Below are 21569 nucleotides of genomic sequence, written 5' to 3'. Positions count from 1 at the left end.
GATCAAAAACAAAGCAAATTAATACTCCCCAATGGAAGAGTTCAATAATATAAGAGATGCTTGGCACAAATATTAAGCAACAGTGTTGAAAAATTAGAATTTCAAGAGACAAAATAGGTAATATCTTTCCAAGAATCAATGCATAAGTCAAGGTCGCAAGACATTCAAAAATATAGCTTTGCTCTTTGCACTCCCCACTGGCTCATATGTTTTGCCACCAAAGCACATTTTGATTTCATAAAATTCAACCAATTGACTCAGAAATAAAATGTTAGCGAAAGACTCAAATGCAACTATGAAAGATAATAATTTAATGCATAAATTACACATAAATACATAAATTATACATAATTTACAAATAAAAGGCAGGATGCAATCTGTTTGCCACCAGCAAAATCTAAGACTGTAGCTGTCAATGCTGCATTTCAAGAGCACAAGCAATGAGGCTAAATAGAGGTGCGAGAAAGAGAAATTAGGTATCAGTTCTTCTGATTACTTAGCCTCAAATATTATAAGAATGATCAGAAGCAAATGCTTTTTTCATGGATGGTGAACTGCTTGTAGCAGTAAGTTCAAATTATGAGGCTTCAGTTCTATTCAGTGGCGGCTGGTGGTAATTTATCTAGGGTGTGCATTAGAGCAGATATAGGATGATTTAATTATATTATTTTAATCCTAATCCATGAGCGTCATATTTCGTCGTAATAGAATACATAGCGAGCAAAACATATCACTGGTACACTCTACCCTTAAAATTGCATGAACAGAAATAATATTAGCATGTATGAAAATAATTATTCTCAACACACCTTTACAAGTGACGGTAGTTGAAATTCATTCTCTTTTCCTTACACCCTATGAGGAAGTAGTGTAGAAAACGGCTATACAGATGGCTCTGTAGACGGACTAGGATCCTGGGCGTAGGTAGTGTAGGTGGCGGCTACACCACTACACTACCTGCTAGTCAGTCACCAAAAACATGCGCGTGCGCATTCCCATGGTTTTGAGTCTGCACCCATCGCCCCTTTGAACAGCACATACCCCCCCGCTTACCTCGTCCCGCCAGAGCTCCTTCAAGCGATCGCGCAGACCGAAAATGCGCCCGGCATGATGCCACGGGATCGCACACTTGTAGAGCGGTGAATTCGAAAAGGAGATAGCTGTAGCATTCGGAGGCTCATGTTTCTTGCATATGCAGACAGTACTTTTATCCTTCACGTTGCAAAGGAATAGTTTTCTTTTATAATTTTTTCATCTTTGGGAGTGCACTTGCTAACATGCGTATACGCATGCGCCGCCACTGGTTCTATTCCAGAGACATACTCTCAGTGACAGATTTTGCTGAGCTCTCTAAATTATTTCTCACTTTGTGAATAAAATCAAATAATACATATTAAGATGAAATTATGTTTTCATTTCAGAGGTTCACAAGTTGTTGGCATTAATATTAATTTTTATTTACTAATAAATCATCTTTTCATCATGGTTCAAATGACGGCAGTAACCTCTACTGTTGATGATGATCGCCATGCCTTCAGCCTCCTCTTAACCTACTCCTAAAATTTTCTCTCATCACCCATCATGTTGTAGAACTATACATAGCAAAGATTTTTACCATTACAATCTCTTACATCATATGCACTTCTAAATTTCCCTGTCATTGTCATTCAAGTGACATACCCCCAGGAACATTTACTTCCCAACTTCAATCATCCTTTTCTGTGCCACCATCCTCCAATTATGGTCTAATCAAGAAGAATCACAATGCAGAAGTGAATAGAATTGAGATTATCCATGTTCAATTCATAGGAAAGGAAAATTAATAATGTATATAAAATTCTCAGTACAGGCAGAATTTGACATTAAAAATAAGGAGAAAGATATGCAATATGTACAAGGTATTTCTACAAAAAGGTGAGATTTTAGAAGAAAGAGAAGGTCTAATGTGAAGTGATAGTCTTCGTATATGATCACCATGGACATAAGGGCTGCTTAGGTGAAACCACAAAACTAGACTCAAACCATTTAAGTTTGTAAAAAGATATACATAGTCATAGCATACTACATACTAGTGATAGCAAATTTTTTGAGATTTTTCGTTACTTTACCATGCTAAAAATTTTCTAACTTCCAAAATCCACTGCCCCATCCTCCCTTGCATTAAAATCATGAATCCACTGGTGGCCACATGAACAAAGACCAAGAGGTTCAGACCGGAGCTCATGGGGATGCTGATAGCCGCCGGGTTTCCATTGGCCACACACAAGCACCCTTCTGCCGTTACCCCAACTCCGGCGCCCCTATCGGCTATGCTCCCTCTGCACATGGGCACCGGGGACCAACAAGGAACATAGGTGGGAGGCCAACTGCTCCAGATAATCCAGCACCTCCACCTCCAGTCAACCGGAACCGGTTTGAACCATCATCCTCCACATCTGCAGACATTGGAGTGACAATGAGCGTCTCAGAGAGGAGAAGCCTCTTCTCAAATGACTCGAGGAGCAACAGCTACACACCCTCACCCGGTATCAGGGAGCAGCAAAGGAAGTTCAATGGAGGTGCATCCTCAAGCAGCAGGTGAGCATACATCAACCATCGATAAGATATCATGTGATCCATGTTGGATTTGACTTTAGCTATCAGATCGAGTGCCCATGACATTGCATGGTATGTATCATGTGGCAGGGTGCAAATGTATTCCAGTAGAGGTATTCAAGTGTCCAGGTGGTACTCAAGAAACTAAATATTCAAACCTGTCTATTAACTCATGTTACACCTGGATACTGACTAAATCTCTGTCGTTAAGTACATTTGGCACACCCTCACCATCAACTAGTATAAATGGTTTTTTTGCTGACATTCCCACCATTCCTCAGTTTTATATGAAGTGAAACGTTTGTGAGGGAAAGACAAACTTCTACCTCTTCTAAAGATTAAGTAGTATATTCGAAATATTTCTAGGGGGTTTTGAACTCCTTGGCCATGCCCAGATTGCGACAGCCTAAACAACGAATGAGATTTAAGATCCTGGGACCTCTCATTATAGTCATCTTAATGCTTTAATTTATGCAAAAACGCTTAAAGCAGTACAGTGACCAACACTAGTGCTAACTTACATTAGCTGAGCTCTCTAATCTGACGTAAGTCCTTCAGTATGCAAAGCTCAGATTCAAATATAGATTAATGGACTGAGGGGGCCAAGATCATAGTTCACATAGTTATGATCATCATCAAAACTATCCAAACATTTGCTTCTATTTAATTTTATGCTTTGGCCCTCGTAATTCTATTTTTTCTGAGGGCAAATGTTAATTTTTTCATACTTAGATTTATTTTTTCAGATTTTATTGAAAATAAATTTTAAGGGAATGAGGGTATGTTAGCAAATCGGCCATATACCATTGGATGAAAAAAAAACCTCTATGCATACTACCTGTTGTTTATTGCCGTAAATGTGAAACCATCTAAAGTTAAATTACACAGGTTAATACTTCCCAATAGATGGAAACTTATAGGAATCCAAATACTAGAATTTTAAATGGGATGAGTGGTTCATATATTGAAGCGTTAAGACAAAATATCAATTTACTGACTTGATACACTGTAACCCTGCCAGTACAGTATTTTGACCAGCAGAATTCCAAGCCCACTTGCGACCAGAAATTCAAGCGGCTATAAATAAATATTTTCTACTATCACAACTCAAATTCTCCCATCATTGTCCTTCAATTAAATCCCAATTAACCCTGATAAAAAATACCCACCGTCAGAGTCAAAAAATGTAAGTTCTGCTTGGCTCAAGGATATATGTAATAAAAAATAAAAATATATCAATGCACATCCTGGTAATTTTATCCTTAGATGGTTTCGAAGATTTTACTGCTATTTTTTGGCTTGTAAATCAATTAAGACAATGCTTTGGCATAACTTGCTGTCTAGACAACTATATGCTCATGTAATGGTTTCACAGTCTTTGACTCTATAGTAGGTTTCATTCATTTTAACTACATACTTAGCATTTAGAAATATTTCATTGATAGATACCTCATAATTAACAGATTAATTTCAGTCATTTCATTGATTCATAATTATGTATCCAATTCATTGACCATCTCTCAATGACAGCATTAACTTTTATTGACTTATAACATTCCTCCTCAAAGCCTATGTAAGTAACCATAATCTTTCTATGAAAATCCTTCCAGTAATTAGTAGCTAACTTTTTGAATCTTTATCATGCAGCCTTAGTCCTTACCTATGTAAAAAGATGAAAATATATCACTCTTCCCATATTTTATGTACACACCTACATTAGAGACAATTTAGGAAAAACACTGGCCATTGTAGATTGAAAATACATAATATGTGAATTTTCCTTTTCCAAATAAAATAGAAGTGATAACCCTGCTTTCCAGTTGTTCTAACTGGACAGCAGAGTAAGCAATGTAACTAGCACATCAAATAAAGTCGACCACTTAAAATTGAGCCATATGCCATGTACAGAAATTGCAAACTTCTGAAAAATTATTATTAAAAAATACATCATTCTGAATAATCATTGAAAGGTTGAATCAAGACACATTCAAATAGACCATACTCTGACCTGGAACACTACCTCTGTTAACAGAGATGCCAAAATATTTTCATAGGTACCACAATAAAGCTCCTGGCAGTGCTTACATGAAGTTGAATGTGCACTAGGCCGGCCCTTATTTTTCAGAATTGAGAAAAGTTATGTTTTCCTAGTCTCAAAATGATCCAAATGAGGTTCATATTCACGTGTTAAAATTCGGTTACTTTAAAATAACGGCAACCCGTGCCCCAAGGGCCCTAAGTAGGTACTGAGGACCCTCAATTGAGATTTTTGGAGCCGAAAAAGTGCATTTTCTATGTAAAACGTAAAAGTAAAGCCCTTTAGGGCCGATTTTTTGTTTGTTTTGACCTATCTCTAAGCGTTTACGAGATATTGTCCGTCGTAATGCAATCCACTCCCAAGGGCGCTACCCCGCACCGCGGCGCCGCTGAGGTACGGCCCGCACCACTTACTAGAGACTTCCCCTCCACCCCCTCCCCTCCCTCGGCACAGACTTTGCTCCTGCTGGCAATATTTGCATGCTAGTGGTACAGAATTGAAAAGTTCCTCTTGTGTCATGATTAATGTTTTTAAAGCATACAATGTCAATCTTAACCAATCCAATCAAAGTGATCAATTTACTCGTATTTTCACTTGTCCATGAATTTCAGTACATATTAACCAAAACAAAATACATTTTCGTATTTCTAATCTTCCATATTTGGTATTTAAAGAGTATTCGCGCACGTTAGGGGCTGTGCTACGATGAAAATTCACATTTATTGTTAGTAATTAATTTTGAAAGCTCTCTTTCTTCTACGTGACTGACTTAAAATCTTGAATTAGTTTCACCCCTCTCTCTGCACAATCATCTACCGCTTGAAGGCCCCGAATAATTGGCAAATCGTTCTTGTAATCAGGATGTTCATACCGTTCTTGCGTGGGCACATCAAAGAATGCAGTTCATATTTCCAATGCATTTAATAGCTTTCTCGAATTAGTAGTGACAACATTTGATATAGATACCGTTTTCAGGTCTTTACGTTTATAGAATGCCATCTTTGGTGGATCATATTTTCCCTCACGTATCCTCATATGGCGTATCACATTTTCCTTTTCACACCCAGAAAAGGATCCGTCAAAGAATGACAGGCCTATGAACTCCTCCTTCAGGTACCACAAGTGGTTTGAAAACCTCTTTTGTACTCCTTTCGCTATGTCCAGGTTAACACTTTCGTAATTTTAGGATCTGAAAGTCACTGTTGGGAGCAGATGCAGCACAAGGAGCGGGGAATCACAACTTTTTCTTTTTTCTTGAGCATATTGAAATCTATTCCACCAATAACTGCATTTCGTGCTCCTATTTGACTGCATAAGAATTTTACTTCTTCATCCCACGCACATTTATCTGAGAGATTAACTGCGAGCGTCAAAAATTCAATGGCACCGCCCCTTGCAATATCAAACAAATCATCAAGTTTTGTTACGAAATATTCTCTTCTCTAAATCTCCACGGTAGTTCCCACTCTCTCTTTATGTCGTCGCACCTTCATCCATTCATTGTGTAATGTTTCTAACATTTCAGTCACCTTATTTTCTGTAATATCAGGAATTCTCATTTTGTTCCATGGATGAAACGCATTTCTTACTGTTTTTCTCGCACTAAGTCTAATACATTTCAAACCCATTAGGTTATAGAGAAACACACAGCACTTCTCTCACTGTAAGTAAATTTGAGCCAAGTATTTCTTCACTTTCTTTTCCAACCACTTCAATGCGTTAATTTAGTCTTGATTTCATACTTTTTCTTGTTGGCCTATTCTTAAAATGAACGCCACGTGTGTTCATGATAAACTAGTTTTTTCACCACTTTTCTCCGTATATCCTTAAAAAACTTAGCACATTCTATCCTTTGCGCACTATACATAAGAACTAACTATCTCTCCACATTGATCTACAAGTATGAACTGACTGCCTCGTTTCTTCTTCATAGAATATTTCTATCAACTGTTATGGCCCTGGAAGCCCTGCTCATTTCCTTCATTCCTTTATAATTGACAAACACAATTGTATCAAATACTTATAAAATTTTGTACATAAAGAGCAGATTTGAACAAAGCATGCGGTAATTGTGCGCGGTCGTATGGTGGCAATGGACTAAGGTTTAAGGGGTCGGTGCACAGTACATAGGACGGCGTTGAAGGGTTAAGATTGACATTGTATGCTTTAAAAACATTAATCATGACACAAGAGGAACTTTTCAATTCTGTACCACTAGCATGCAAATATTGCCAGCAGGAGCAAAGTCTGTGCCGAGGGAGGGGAGGGGGTGGAGGGGAAGTCTCTAGTAAGTGGTGCGGACCGTACCTCAGCGGCGCCGCGGTGCGGGGTAGCGCCCTTGGGAGTGGATTGCATTACGACGGACAATATCTCGTAAACGCTTAGAGATAGGTCAAAACAAACAAAAAATCGGCCCTAAAGGGCTTTACTTTTACGTTTTACATAGAAAATGCACTTTTTCGGCCCCAAAAATCTCAATTGAGGGTCCTCAGTACCTACTTAGGGCCCTTGGGGCACGGGTTGCCGTTATTTTAAAGTAACCGAATTTTAACACGTGAATATGAACCTCATTTGGATCATTTTGAGACTAGGAAAACATAACTTTTCTCAATTCTGAAAAATAAAGGCCGGCCTAGTGTGCACCTCAGATTTTATCATAAAAAGTACACATGGATACCCAAGTAGCTTCTTGATTATAGTAGCAAATTTAGAAAAAATAAGCAGTCTATTTAAACTTAAATTTTCCCGTTAAACAGGGTTCATACCCACTTACCCACAATTTTCAATTTCCCAGAAATTTCTCTGATTTACAGTCAATATTTTTTTTTCATTTACCTTACTTCATATCAATGACGAAACAATGGTTTTAGGGACTGTATGGAGATCATGACACAAGAGGAACTGGGACTGGGTTTAGGGACTGTATGCATAGAGGTATACCTTGAAATAAAATTTAATAATTCCAGGAATGTAACATATTCCAGTCAGAATTGAGAAATAAAACAAAACTATAAATCAAACCAGCCTTTGCTTAAAAAATTGAAGCTATCAAAAATCATACAAATCATGTCAAAAACCTAGCCTTATCTCAGGCTAGCCATTGCTTGCTCATATATGTATATGGAAAGCCCATTTTTTTATCAGGACATCATATTTCATAAAACAATTTTCTTACTCCAGTAGCAGATAGACAATCTGTATAGTATTTTTAATAAACATAATAAATTTTCTAACTTGATCTTAGCTTTTCTAAGCATAATCCCTCCAGTTCTTTTACAAGTGCCTGCACAATAAGCATCATTTCGTGATAGTTAGTGGGAGGAAAGTTCACACCAATTTTCTTTAAAGAGCCATCAAATTCATTCCCAACAATCTCACTCATTATATAGTTCATGGGGAGCATGGCATCGATGGGGTGCAAGACAGAGACCTACCTGATTTCTGTGATACCTTTTCATTTCAAGCATGCACACAACTCCGTCCTTTCATCATATAATGGCATTTTCTGTGCATATTTTTGAAGGACTAGATGATTTTGCAGACAACTAATCTAATGAATTTTAGTTGGACAACTGGCTGGGTTAAGCACACTATGAAATTTAGAAATGTATCTCCTTAAACCAATTGAAATAGAAAACAATATTTTCAGAACCAGTCTTTTTGTTGGCTAGATAACCATCATTGGGGATGAGAATGTAACTTCATTAGTCTCAGGACGTGGTAAGAGATAATCCCTCTGGCAGACATTCTCTTCCCAGAGGAAATTCTAACCATAAAACCAGTCTCAGAGATATTATTTCCCATTTTGATTGACTTAAGAAATTGCCCTTCTAAATTTCATTCCAGCCAATCAGCCACTACACCCAATTTTATTTAAGCCCCCTTTGCTAGCTGACCTTTCAATGGGGAACTTTTTCATTTTATCAAGGGCTGGTTGATGCTAAGGGTTAAAGTGACAGGTTCATGCACTGTCATAGGTGGGTAAGGTCAGTTGATTGGAGGAGAGAGATATGATTATTCTCGCAAATTTTACGATGGGATTCCATGCTTTGCTCAGGTTTATCCCCTGGTATATGTTTAAGCCATTGCAGCCTAACCACAATTCTATGCCTGCCATATTTTTATCCCCGAATCCATAAAAGACGAACAGTGACAAAAAAAGCGATTGCAACTGATAAAACAAAAAACTCGTTTCCAATTCATCAACTGAATACTGGAAAGTGACATTAATGGGATAATGAAATATATTTTTTGGGGAAACGTGCTAGGAGCTTAAAGTGATTTTTTTTCACTTTTCACAATGAATACAAACCTTATTTAGTAAGTCTATTTCTCATCTTGGATAAGAGGTAGGTTAGATATTAGGTGAGCAAGGAAGAGGGATGAAAATTATACATATGGTTACAGTTTGAATGAAAGGCAGTTAGCCATATTGAGAATAAAAAGCAGAGATTCATTGAGGGAGGCAGGTCAGACTGAGGTGAACTACAAATGCTTAATATCTCCCCATAATAATCCTAACTAAACCAGGAGAATACTTTAATAATTATCCACTCTGTGTACAACGTCATATTGAAAAGTTGATTGGGAGTGAATTTTTGCCAATACTTTTCAGAACAAATTTGAAACAAGCAGATTCAGAGCATTTTCTCTTATGCTTAAGGTATGTACTTCTACTCCTGTTTAACCTTGTATCACCTGCTTTTACCAGAGGGAGGTAGTACTGTGGACCCTATAATGTATTTCTTTCAAGCTTTAGTCCAAATCTATCTCACTTTTCCCTCATTATTTATTAATTAGGTCCCAACCAGGAATTGTTTCAATCTCATTTATCCTCATCTGAAGTAAACCCTACTTTTTGGAAGCCTGAGTTTAGTTTTAGTAAAATTAGCAGTTACAAGAAGGATTAAGAACCGAAAATTTCTGAATGCCTCATGTGAGTACTACCAGGTTACATACGACCATGGTATATAATTTAAATACATAGACACTAAATTCTACACTACACAACCATGGCATTAATATAGTTAAGATTAACCAAAATTCAAGATTTGAGTTTAGACCTGCATCACTTCCATGAATGAACTTGGCACAAATAAATGGCTGTAACACTGCATTACCTAAACTAATACCAAAGAGAAAAGACTTATGGGATTTCACATAGTGACAGCAACGGAGACCCAATCACTTCTCCAAGGCCATCTATTGAGGATGATCATGGTACTAAGATGAAGAATAATGACACCACCAAGGACACAGACAACAATTTTTCATCGGAGGCTGATGAGGACAACAACAGCTTGGCAAAAAGAATCGACGCCTTGTTTGGAGATGTGGAAGGAATAGCAGAAGCAAAGCCTAAGAAGGTGTACAATGACCGGTTAGTCAACAAAGTCCATCACTTCACAAAACCAAATGATACAATCAATTATGGCCCAATAAAAGTAAGGAATGAACAAATAAACATACAGTATGTTGAGTCATGAATTTAAAGCCAATAGTTTCAACATGTATTTTTCAAATAACAGGGATTCACGATTTTATAATTATTTTTTGTACTTTAAATGGGCCTCATTTTTAAACATCTTCTTTCTGTGATGCATAATTACATGCCTCAAGCACATATAAAATTATATTCCTAGCTGTATATTAAATATGAAATAATTTCTAAGCCCCAAAAATTTTTTAAGATCAATGGTCCTTTCACACAAATGTTGGTGAAAATTAACTTAAGAAGGCCCTTAATTTAAAAGATTATGAAACAGAATGACAGCTTTTTCTCACCATTATCTTTGTATCCACATAATTGCTATCTTAGAGGCAGTTAACTATTAATTAGTACATAGGTACATTGATCACTCCGTCTCCATTCAACAAATAACTGACCCTGTGAGCCACAGATTTTGAAAACAATTTGTGTATGGTTCTATACTGACCTCAAACTACTCACCCCACTATCATTTCGTGAAAAAATATTTTAGAAAATCATGTTTGTACCAGTAGCTATGTATAGACCCTGGCGAAAAATGAACCACCTTTGTATGGCATAAAGAGGAACTCAAACCGAAAATTGTGAATTGACAGCACTGCCTACAACACTTACTCCATTCTGCTGGGCCAATAAATGACTCCTCTCAGTATGATGAATTACTGAGGTGGGACTTGTCATAAGAATGGGTGCAATATGCCTGCTTGTCTCCTTTTGTACAACAGATTCAGTTTTTGTTGCTTTGATGGCTCTTAAAATAAGGGAAATTGCCAATATTGAGTTTGGAATATTGATCAAAAACCAGAATAATCACCATTCAACAAAGATAATGATTAAATCCATTAAAAGCAGCAATGTTGTGTGTTCTGAAAAATGGAAATTATAATGGAGGCGGTCAGATTTCTCTTGTTCCACCCCCCTGCTCTAGAGCCTTGAGTCATGGAGGGTTTGAGAGAAGGGATTACAAGGGTCGAGTGGGGGGGGGGCACTGGCAAGGTCAGCCCCTTCAACAATCACCAACCAGAAAAACTAATCCAAGGAAATGAAAGGCAGAAAATTATTCTTACCAGAAAGAGTACAAACAATTCTAGTTAAAGTACAAATAGAAAACTTCCTACAAGTTAATCTTGCGATTCAGTGACCAAGTAAATTTTCAGTTAGATGAAATTTTGAGCTCAACACATAAAATAATACCTGAATCTCATTATACTCTGAGTACCTATATCTAATTATAAAGATTCATCAATGTAAGTGTCATAAGTATATGTATCCCAATAAATGTAAGTTCCTTGCTGAACTTATGCTCTAATATGGAATTCATATGCAAAAACGGTCGCAAGTCATTTGAGATGGTTGCTATGAAAAAAGTGTTTTTTCCCTCAAATTTCATCAAAGCTTTCTTTGCCAAGTCCCTTTCACCCAGAAAATTTTTGATCATTTGCCCCGGGAGATTTTCTATTCCTCAAGCAAGTCCTTACCTGGCGAGTACGCCCAGTTTGGGGTGGGATAGCTATGAATGCAATGGGTGGGGCTGCAGCATTGTAAAATTGAGGCCGCTACCAGAGCTTTTGAAAATGGTGCCCCCAGTTCACAACGAAGAGGTTCATTTTTTTGGTCTGGGACTGTAAGTATTGGACCTACATTGAATTTCCTTTTTGGTAAACTCAAAATATAATGCTTAAATATGAAATAAGCCATTGCCATATAATGTATATACATTTGTTGGACAAATACATTACCAGTCCAGAATATTACATGACCAAAAATTACTTTCAAATGTTTTCTTTTTCATTTTGCATTGGTAGATTCTAAAGCAAATAGAGCACTTTCTTTTGCAGTGCAATCCACTTCTTGGAGAGAAGCTAAATATTTCTGATTCAAGTCAAATCTTAATTTGCTACTACAGACATGGTATTTTTTGTCTTGGCTATATATTTACAAGCATCATACTAGCTTTATTTATTATTTTTTATGCAAAGCAAAATGAATCAAAGCATTTGTTTGACAAAGTTGTGAAAAAGTTAAAATGTGCTATAATAGAAACAAGTTTTTCACAAAATAATCTTGGGGTGTTTAGTCAGATAAATCTAATGTTAGCCAAATTTGAGGTGAATATATATCCATTCACAATTTTTACCAAACAAGAAATCTTAAAAATGAATCATTTGTTGAATTGAAGTGGAATGACCTTAGGGAAAGTTGCCATCTATACCTATTTATTTTCTTTACACAGTCTATTCAATAGTCGTTCCAAATTTATAAGTGAATAAATTTAGAAATAAATGAACAATTACGAAAATATATAAGATTATTAATCCATAATACAGTAACAACCACACGTGAACTTCAATTAAATCTCCGACATCGCCTCACTCGCAATGCCTTACGTTTCATTAAAGGGGAACCAAAGTTTGGCCCATGTGTATATAACACTAAATATTTAAATACAGAGCAGCATCTACAGGTTAAATAATATTAGGGACTACAAGATTAAAAACTAAATCCTCTTTCATGAAAGCATTAAGATGCCAAGTAAACAGATGTCATTCCATTCATTGCCACTTTGTAAATACATTAATTTTCATTTCCAACTAATCATTTTGGTCTTTCAAGAACCAGATCATATATAATGGAACATGGGAAATCTCAGCAAGGTTAATATTAAATATTGAAACAAGGTAGGTGTACCCTCCCTTGTAAAAATGTCTTATATACTTTCAGCTAAACAAAATCAAATCATTGTAAAATATCAACTATATGATGTCTTACTAACCCAATATTGACTGTGACTAACAATAGCTATAAAATTAAGGCATAGGCCTATTTTAGACTTATTTGTCTAAGTAGATGCTTATTAGATGCCCATGTAAATAGCAATATGTATGTACTAAATTAGTAAACTTAAATACTTTTTTAAATACATAAATGCATAGTCTTCAAAATATTTTCCATGGCATATCCAATTTAGACTTTCATATTGAGAGGTCACATAAGCTAATAATCATTTTTGTTCCATGAGCTTAATAATGACACTGAGTAATCCTTAATTAGCAATTAAAGGAAGTAGTATGACATCCCCAGTAATCAAGTTCAAATAATTGAAAATGAGTAGTTCAGGGTACCCAAAGGCAAAGGTGGTGCCATAAATTTTGAAGACCAAACGTCAGAGACCTATCAAATAGTTAAGCATAAGATAATGATAACCTATTAGACATATCAGCTGTAAAAAATGTACAGCTTCAGGCTAACCTCTTTGATGATTTTTACATCTTAGATTAAGTATAATAGTCTTTTACAAAATATGTTTAACTAGCACAATATATTTTGCCATCTTGCAGCATTATCAATAAAGTAATCTATACCTAACTGTGACGATGCAGCAAGACAGCAACATATTTTGCACATAAAAATATTTGGTAGAACATTATCATAGTCAATTGACATTAAACTAATAGTTAGGGCAATAAAAAGTATGATTATAATCAATGCAAAGAAGCTTTATAGATGATTTTATAAATAAAATCACGCTCAATTATCATCCATTAAATCCAACTTTATCTCAACAAATATTTTCTTTAATATATATCAACTATAATCTAATTTTTCTCCTTCAGCTCCGAGTTAAGGTAAGATATTTCGAAATTCGATTTTTACTTTTGGTGACCTGATCAATATTCAGATTTTAATGCTACTTTTTTCTAAATACAGGCCTGTTAACCCAGTCTATGAAATGGAAATGAAAGCCTCAAGAGGTGATCCTACCCAAGATGGGGCACCATTTAACTTCCAGGTTTGATTTTATTAAGTTTTCCTATTGCTATTGAGCCTGTATGAATACCAAATAATTAATATACAATAATATTAATACAACATTAAATATGATTCTAAACACAATAATTAATATATGAATAGAGCAGGATAAAGACACAATATCCAAGGGTGAGGAAATATTTCACTTTCACACAATTAGTACCACTTTTCACAAAGAAAATGCACACCCTAACTTTCCCTTAATAATTCTTCCACTTCACTGAGATGGTTGGCTTTATTCCATATTTTTTTAAAATTCCTTAGCCTGTATAAATTTAGTAGAGAATAAAAAATATAATTTAAGAATAGGAATAAGTATAATGTCTTTTGGACAAATGAATATGGATAAGCAATGCATAATTAAGGCCATACAACGTAAAATTTAAAATAATCAAGCACCATTTTGATGAAAAGAAAAATTAAAGAGCTGATTTATGCAGGTAACAGTTTTTAGCACTGTTAGTTAACTTTGAATAAAACAAATATCGTTAACTGAATAAAAGAAAAATATGTGGTTTCAGAGAAAATAAAAAATCAAAAATAAGCAATACTTAATAAATAACTTACGGATCTGTTGTCTTGGGTGCGACTTCCAGGATGAAAAATAAGGCATCAGAAGTCAGTATTCCAATACAACGAAATGTGAAAGACTGTAATTCCACATTAGTTTAAAACTGCATGACCTAGGTTTTGATGTGGCAAATTCTTAATCCTCTCCTTCATCCTTGAGTAAAGCTATGCTCTTAAACCCATTCCCCAACTCCTTGGCTAAACCCTGTCCCTAGGAAATCCCTTTCACCACCCATAAATCCAAACCTTAGACCAATGGTTTTTGGAATTATTTTGAAATGAAGTTGTGCGTGACTATTTATTCTCGGTCTCCATTACAAATGTACCAGATGATAATGCTCCGCACCAAAAGCTAGGTCGTATAGTATTAAATTTGCGTGGATTTACAAAGTTTTTTAGTTTCATTACGTTTAGTTGATTCCATGAAGTTACACCCGAGACAACAAAGTCGGAAGTCAATCATAACATATCGCTTTTGTTTTTTTATTTGCTCAGAAACTACACCTTTTACTACGGTTCAATTTATAATAATTCTTTCATTCAGAGTAAACTAACAGTGATAAAGACTATTGCATCCAAAAATCAAATAAGAGTGCTCACCTCATTTCGCAAGATTTTTAATTTTAACACACATTTGGAAAGGCCATATTGAGAGGAAAAATGACATTCAAATCCCATAATTATCAAATCAGCATCATGAATGATAACATTATTTCAAGAGAGAAGGAATTTTGGGACAGTGATATCAACTCTGGCAAGGATAATTTTGGTGAGAGAATTACCTACGAAATCTAGCATTACTGGTAAATAAAATATAAAAAAACTATGAAACTATATGTAAATAGATAATCGAACAGAGCAAGAAATGGAATTCTTTAAGAAGGCAATAAGAACAAAAACAGGAGATAGTCTGAGTGTCTGTTGTAGAAATTTAACTTAAGCTACCTACTAATCAAAAATTAAAATTATTTTTGGGTAAAATGAAATAAATCTATCCATATACCAAAATTATATCTGCCTCATGCTTCCAGTAGTGATATATTTTGAACCTCTTTGGACATAAAAATTCATTTCTCTATTCCTTGTTTTCTTTTTGCTGTCAATTACAACCATAAACATCAAGGGTATGCTGCGGAAGACAAATTATAGTCGGGCCTCACTCAAGCGTGGAAGGCAGACAGATGATTTTGGTCAATCCAGTGCTTCTTTTGGTGGAGTGAGCAGCTATGGATCCAGGGGTGGTGACAACAGGAGTTTTAATCACACTCCAGACTCAAGCAGAAACATGAACGGTCCAAGTTTCAATTCCTATACACCCTCAAGGCCAAGAAGGAATTCAGACAAGTGGAAAGAACAAGAAGATAACAAAGTGCATCAATTGGCCCCAGGAATAGTTTTGGAGGGAGAAGAAGAAGAATTATGAGGAACCCAAAGTTGCATTTTTCTTTTTTCAATATTGAAGTTTGGAACTTGTGTCATGGTATATACATTTTTCATACAGAATCAAGCATAATTTATAAAGGTGTTTTTGCAGATCAGAATCATTTTTTTAGCATTATATGGATGAATGTGCTTCACAATGAACCTGAAGATTTGGTTATAAGATATCCAGAGTAATGAGTTGGAAAATTACATGATGCATAAAATATACGCAGCATTTTAATTAGGCTAAATTAATGCCAAATGGCTTTAGAAACTTCAAAATCTTTTTAGAGTTTATACGATTTGTAATTATCTTCATTAAAATGGAAAGAAAATACCAACTGATCAAGTTAAACACAAAATAAACATTTTACCCTGTCGCACCTTCCTCTCAACACCATGCCATTCAGGGAAACAAACTGTGCATGATACTAGAGGAATAAAAGCATTCAAAAAAATATCTTCAAACATAAATAGGTTATTTTTCTAAAGATGACAACTTTTTTATTCTTTCTTAGACTGTAAACTTACCATAACTTACCCAACTCCTGGCAGCAATAGAAACATTTTAGGTACCTTTAGTAAAGTCCACGAAATAGCTATTCTCAGATAGAAATATGTATTTCAAAAGAGAAATGTAAAAATGCCTATGCAAACCAATGACTGGACTTAGTAATTTATTAGCTCTCTTTATATTACCATTTAGGTGTTAGTTTAGTCATGAATAATTTTCAAAAACCAAGTGACCAACCAACCTATTGCTTGAAATTACGATGTCACAACTGGGATGTTTAAAATGATGTTCATACTGCCTGAATTCAGATCAGGCTCTTTTATCTAAATGCAGCATATTAAACACCAATTTAAGTACTTTGATTTCCCTTGAATTATAATGTACTAGTTTACTGGGCAATGAGACCTTTGAGGGTGATTCATATATTCAGTAATAGTCTAAAATGAAAAATGTAACAACAAGGATAGTAGTTTTTATATAATTATATGACAAGTAGAAACCCAGAAATAATTTAAAGGAAAATTCCAAGGCTTTTCAGGCTCCAAGTTAGTAACCATAAAAGAAATAATGAAGAGTGTACAATACCTAGCCAATCCATCCAACATAAAGAAGTAAAAGAATGACCAAAATTTTCGAGCGATACATATTTGATTTCAATAAAGAATAGAATTGGAAATGTGAATGATTAAAATATGTACACTTGAGAAAGTCAGTCAGCAACTCTAAACATGTGTCACCCATATTTATAGAAAAAAATTTACTTCACTCTCTCAATGAAAGGATTTTATAAAATAAAATAAGCATTACTGTTAAAATGTTTATGTAATAATAATGTAAGATTAATGAAATGTAATTTATCCAAATTAATTTAATAAATCCCCCCACCACCGATACACTGATCACACAGTACCAGAGCCAATCAATATCCAGTGTCACAAAAATTACTATAGCAAGAACAGCACAAACTGTAAATGTATAATTATTCAGAAAGTCTACAAGGAACATTTGCAACTTTACAAACCTGAAATGACTTTTTCAACACCTTGACTATCATACTGGAAGAGCTCAGTACGTACGCTTTATTCGTGTAAGGCTTTCTAGAAACACACAAATATCTTCCGCCACAAAAGCACATTGCTCTTTGTAAAGTATTTTCTACGCTGGGATTAGCTTGGTGGAAGGCCAGGGTGTTTATTCCACATTGTTTGTCACTGCAGGTTAGTACAGCCAACATAAGCTAGCCATAAGATTATAATACAACAACTGTTGCTAAGAGCTGCCAATTTCTCCTTCAACTTTAGTTAGCGACCCCTAATAATGATCAGAATGAATGTCCCACCATTCTCAAAACAAATTCAAAGACAATACATATGCCTCATCAGCATATCGAGTCAGACAATTGTATCCTTGAGGAATAATTAAGTTGGAAGAACTAGCAGGGAGAACACACATGAAGATACAGCACTCATACTCTAATACCTGGATTTAACTTTAAGACACAAGCCTATTCCTAAACAGTGATGCTTCCTCCCCTTCAAGACACCTCTAAACAGACTTTACTGAACAAGTAAAAGGTACTGCCTAGCATGACAAGTTGGCCATTGGAGGGACACAAAAGATTAGGGAATAGGAATAATCCTGACTTAATCAACCATCTCATTCAGCTTCAAAAGAAAGTGCAATTGACCATATGATTCATGTATTCATAGTATCAACAGATTTGGAAATATTTAAAATCTTAACCTTTCATAGTGTGCAAAGCCACAGGATTGGCCGAGGGGTAGGATGAGACCACCCAGGGGCGCAGCGAAGAATTAAGGCTAGAGGGGTTTTAGGCGCAACTAATACTTTGAGGTGTGGGGGTATTGCATACCCACCAGGGTAAGTGGGAGATGCGGCGGCCCTCCTTTAGAAAAAATTGTAAGATAAATGGTTCAAAATGGCGAGTTCTACGGCCTTCTGAGGGATATTTGATTAATCCTTATACTATTCTATAAGTAATACTGATCCAAATAAGTAAAATGGATTAAACTTAAAAATTTCTCTGAGCTCTGGGGGGGGGGGTTTTAACCCCAAAAACCCCCCTCACTGCGCCACTGGGACCACCCATCATATTAGCATATACAATTACTGGTTTACTAACCTAGTAGTGCAAACAGGATCAAAGGGACCTTGCCACCATTCTGTGGCTCAGCTTCAAGCATGCAGTTGCCAACAATGTGTGAAGTATGGCTGCCACAGTTCGGATTTGTCAAGTTTTTCAGAGGGAGGCCTTGGAACATGCCCTTTACACCTTTCCCCGAACTCCTACTGTGATAATTTGGCAATGGGTAAGTAAAAGTATTTTTCAATTCTTATAGTTAAGAGATTCATTTTGAAAAATTGGTCACATTCGACATAGCTCTGAATATGAAATTACAGAGGAATTTACAGATATTACAATACATATTATCCAATTGCTTACCCACCGGATGGGCATGTAAGGAAGACTTGAAGTGAATGTGGTCTATTAAAATTCAAGTATAAATAATCTATTTTACCAATGGCTCATTAAATCCATCATTGTTAAGATGTTCCCACAGAGAGAAATAAGGAGAAATCTCATACTATTGCTATCCTGAATTTAAATTAAACTTCATTCTCCATTACGGGGAAATATTCAATTGAAGTCTTCGAAAGGCTTGTGGCAAAGAGGAGTGGTGCTGATTGGGGCCTGAGGGGGCCCAAGCCCCCTCAAAAATTCGATATAGATGGGAAGGAAAAGATATGTCAGGCTAGTCGATTTTCCCTAAAGTGTCAAGTAATTGAGATTTGAGTTTTCTGAGTTCTAATGTTGATCATATGACTTCTAAAATGCAAAAAAACTTTAAGACTCACTATTTATAAAATTTCCCGGGGCAAGACCTCCATCGGCCATCCAACATTTTTTACAAGTCGGCTCCCCTGACAGAGAGTATTAAATATTATGATTACTACTATCATGATAGATTGCACATAAAAGAAAGGGATGAGGAGACAATAACCACAGGCAGCTGATACTTGAGTCTGCAATAGGAAACTGAAAACATGATCAAGAGAAAAACTTAAAAGCAAGATTTGAATGAACAAGGGAATAGAAATTTTTTCACGGAATTCACTCAAAAAATTTAACTCGTGCACCTAATAAAACAACGAATTCATGAAGAAGACTGAGGAGGGATAGACAATGGGAATAAAAGGAGAGTAAGACCTGGAATGTTCTTGATTCACAGTGTGAGGTCAATCTCGTACTTTACCCTATCTGAAGAAATTAAAAGGACATCATAAGACATACGCAATTGGCAACAACGAAAGTGACAGGGCCAGCCTTGAAAGAAGATAACACACTGGGTCCATATAGATATAGTGATAGCACAGTAAATGCCTACAAAGTGATAATCACACAAACTTATCTAGATAGAGCGAGTAGATGGTCACCTTCCGTATCTATGAGTGTATGCATGGTCTTTATTCTTGGCGATCATTTTCGAAAAGATGAGGATAAAACTAAATTACATGGATTATATCATATTTAAGCTAAATATATACGAAAATTAATTCATAAATAACCAATAACAGATCTTTTAGTGACCGCTACTAAAAGTATTCGGAAACTCGGAATAACTACCGATATAAATCTTAAGCTTTCTTTTCCACTTACACTTGCGACGACTCACTTCCAGACCTACAATAGGTTGACTGCGAGTTAGGAAACAAATTGATTCTATGACAAGGAAAGGGAAACGATAAATTCGACTGACGATGAATTTGTATCCTCTTAACTCAGGTAACACGTTTGAATGATGTCCCAATCTTCAAAATGGCGCGCCACGGCAGCCAGGGAGACCGGCAACAGGTTGAAATAAACATGCGCACATGGGTATTGCGCAGCTCAATCGCCATGGCGACGTATGACGTTGACAACTAAGGTCGAAACGGCGGAATACGAAACGAAGAAAATCCGCACCTCTACACATCCTCAAGAACTGTAAGAAGAAAGAACTCACACAAATATTCTCAGTTTACGATATAAATAATTAAATCATCAAATACGTACTGCTCAATGTTATCAGCCGAGAAATGGGCGGTTAAGGGCGATATTCGGGCTTTTGTTTAGAATTATTCGTTTGGGCGCAGTGGCGGATATCGATTGGGGGTGCAGGGGGCGCCCCCCCCCTTGTGGGGCCGCCCGTACTGCCAAATATTGCAGAACCACAATTGTAACTTTTTTATATCATAAGATGACATCGTCTTGCATTTTAACATAGTTTAATTAAAACCTTTTTTAACTTTGAATTTGACTTTATTATTTATATTACGATAAAAGTAAAGGTAACTCAAGGTATCTTTTGCGCCCCCCTTGAGTTTTTTCTGTATCTGTGTGGGTGGTAGAATCCATTTGGCTCGACGTTCCGAGGTCTGTCACGTCCATTTTTACAAGCTTTTTCTTAACTTGCTTCGTCTGTTTCATCGATGGAACCTTTTGTATTTGATTTTTAATCTAACTCCTATTTTCAGATCCACTTGAAATTTTGCACTTCTCCTTGCTACTAAAGAAAATACCATTCTCAACAGTCTCATATTTGAAAATTTGTTTCATTGTGATCTTTTTTTTTTTTTTTTTTTCCTGTTTCTCTTGGTTTTATTTTTTTTTTTTTTAATAATAATAATAATATTTATTGCAGAGATTAGAAATTTTACAAAAACTTATAACATTAATCAAAGATGAAATGTCATTTACAAGAAAATACAATGTGAAAAAAAAAGTCTAGGTCCCGCTAAGCCTTATTTTATTTATATATTCTAATTTTATTAACAAAATTTCCATATGGATAAATAGTTTTTAATTTTACTCAATAAATGCGGCGTTAATATCTTCTAGAACTTTTGAGCCTGAAAATTGTCGGAGGAAACGAGTTCAAGCCCAGTCTATTCAGATTTTTGTTTTCAAATTTTAATTTTTTTATATTTCACAATCGGTTATTAGTAAAAATTATACTAAATAGAGTTTTTTTCGTGTTTTGATATTGTTTTGTTTTGAGATTCAATATTTTGAGATTCTATACCAAAGAGTAAGCGCAAGTAGGAAAAATCTATAACGTGGTTCACTACTA

General features: G+C 35.6%; 1 protein-coding gene and 1 long non-coding RNA gene across 4 annotated transcripts in view; one reads left to right on the top strand and one right to left on the bottom strand.

Moving 5' to 3' along the window:
* The window catches only part of LOC124156247 (neither inactivation nor afterpotential protein C), a 60034-nt gene extending 43766 nt beyond the window's left edge, over positions 1-16268 (top strand). For 2 of the 3 annotated variants that reach the window (XM_046530661.1, XM_046530660.1), the window contains 4 exons: positions 2199-2577; positions 9798-10013; positions 13830-13911; positions 15625-16268. In XM_046530661.1, the coding sequence (XP_046386617.1) occupies positions 2199-2577; positions 9798-10013; positions 13830-13911; positions 15625-15924 (977 nt within the window). In that variant the 3' untranslated portion in view covers positions 15925-16268. The remainder of the gene's footprint in view (positions 1-2198; positions 2578-9797; positions 10014-13829; positions 13912-15624) is intronic. The other variant, XM_046530662.1, reaches the window with a different exon arrangement.
* Positions 1-20689, bottom strand: part of LOC124156248 — a 53750-nt gene extending 33061 nt beyond the window's left edge. Inside the window, exons 1-2 of the long non-coding RNA XR_006864291.1 lie at positions 20117-20689; positions 18581-18744 (exon numbers count right to left, since the gene is read on the bottom strand). This is a non-coding gene — a long non-coding RNA (uncharacterized LOC124156248). The remainder of the gene's footprint in view (positions 1-18580; positions 18745-20116) is intronic.
* Between the last annotated feature and the right edge of the window lie 880 nt (positions 20690-21569).

The sequence above is a fragment of the Ischnura elegans genome, chromosome 3 (assembly GCF_921293095.1).
Source record: "Ischnura elegans chromosome 3, ioIscEleg1.1, whole genome shotgun sequence".
NCBI lineage: Eukaryota > Metazoa > Arthropoda > Insecta > Odonata > Coenagrionidae > Ischnura > Ischnura elegans.
The sequence above is the reverse complement of the archived record's forward strand: the minus strand, read 5'-3'. Positions and strand labels throughout refer to the sequence as shown.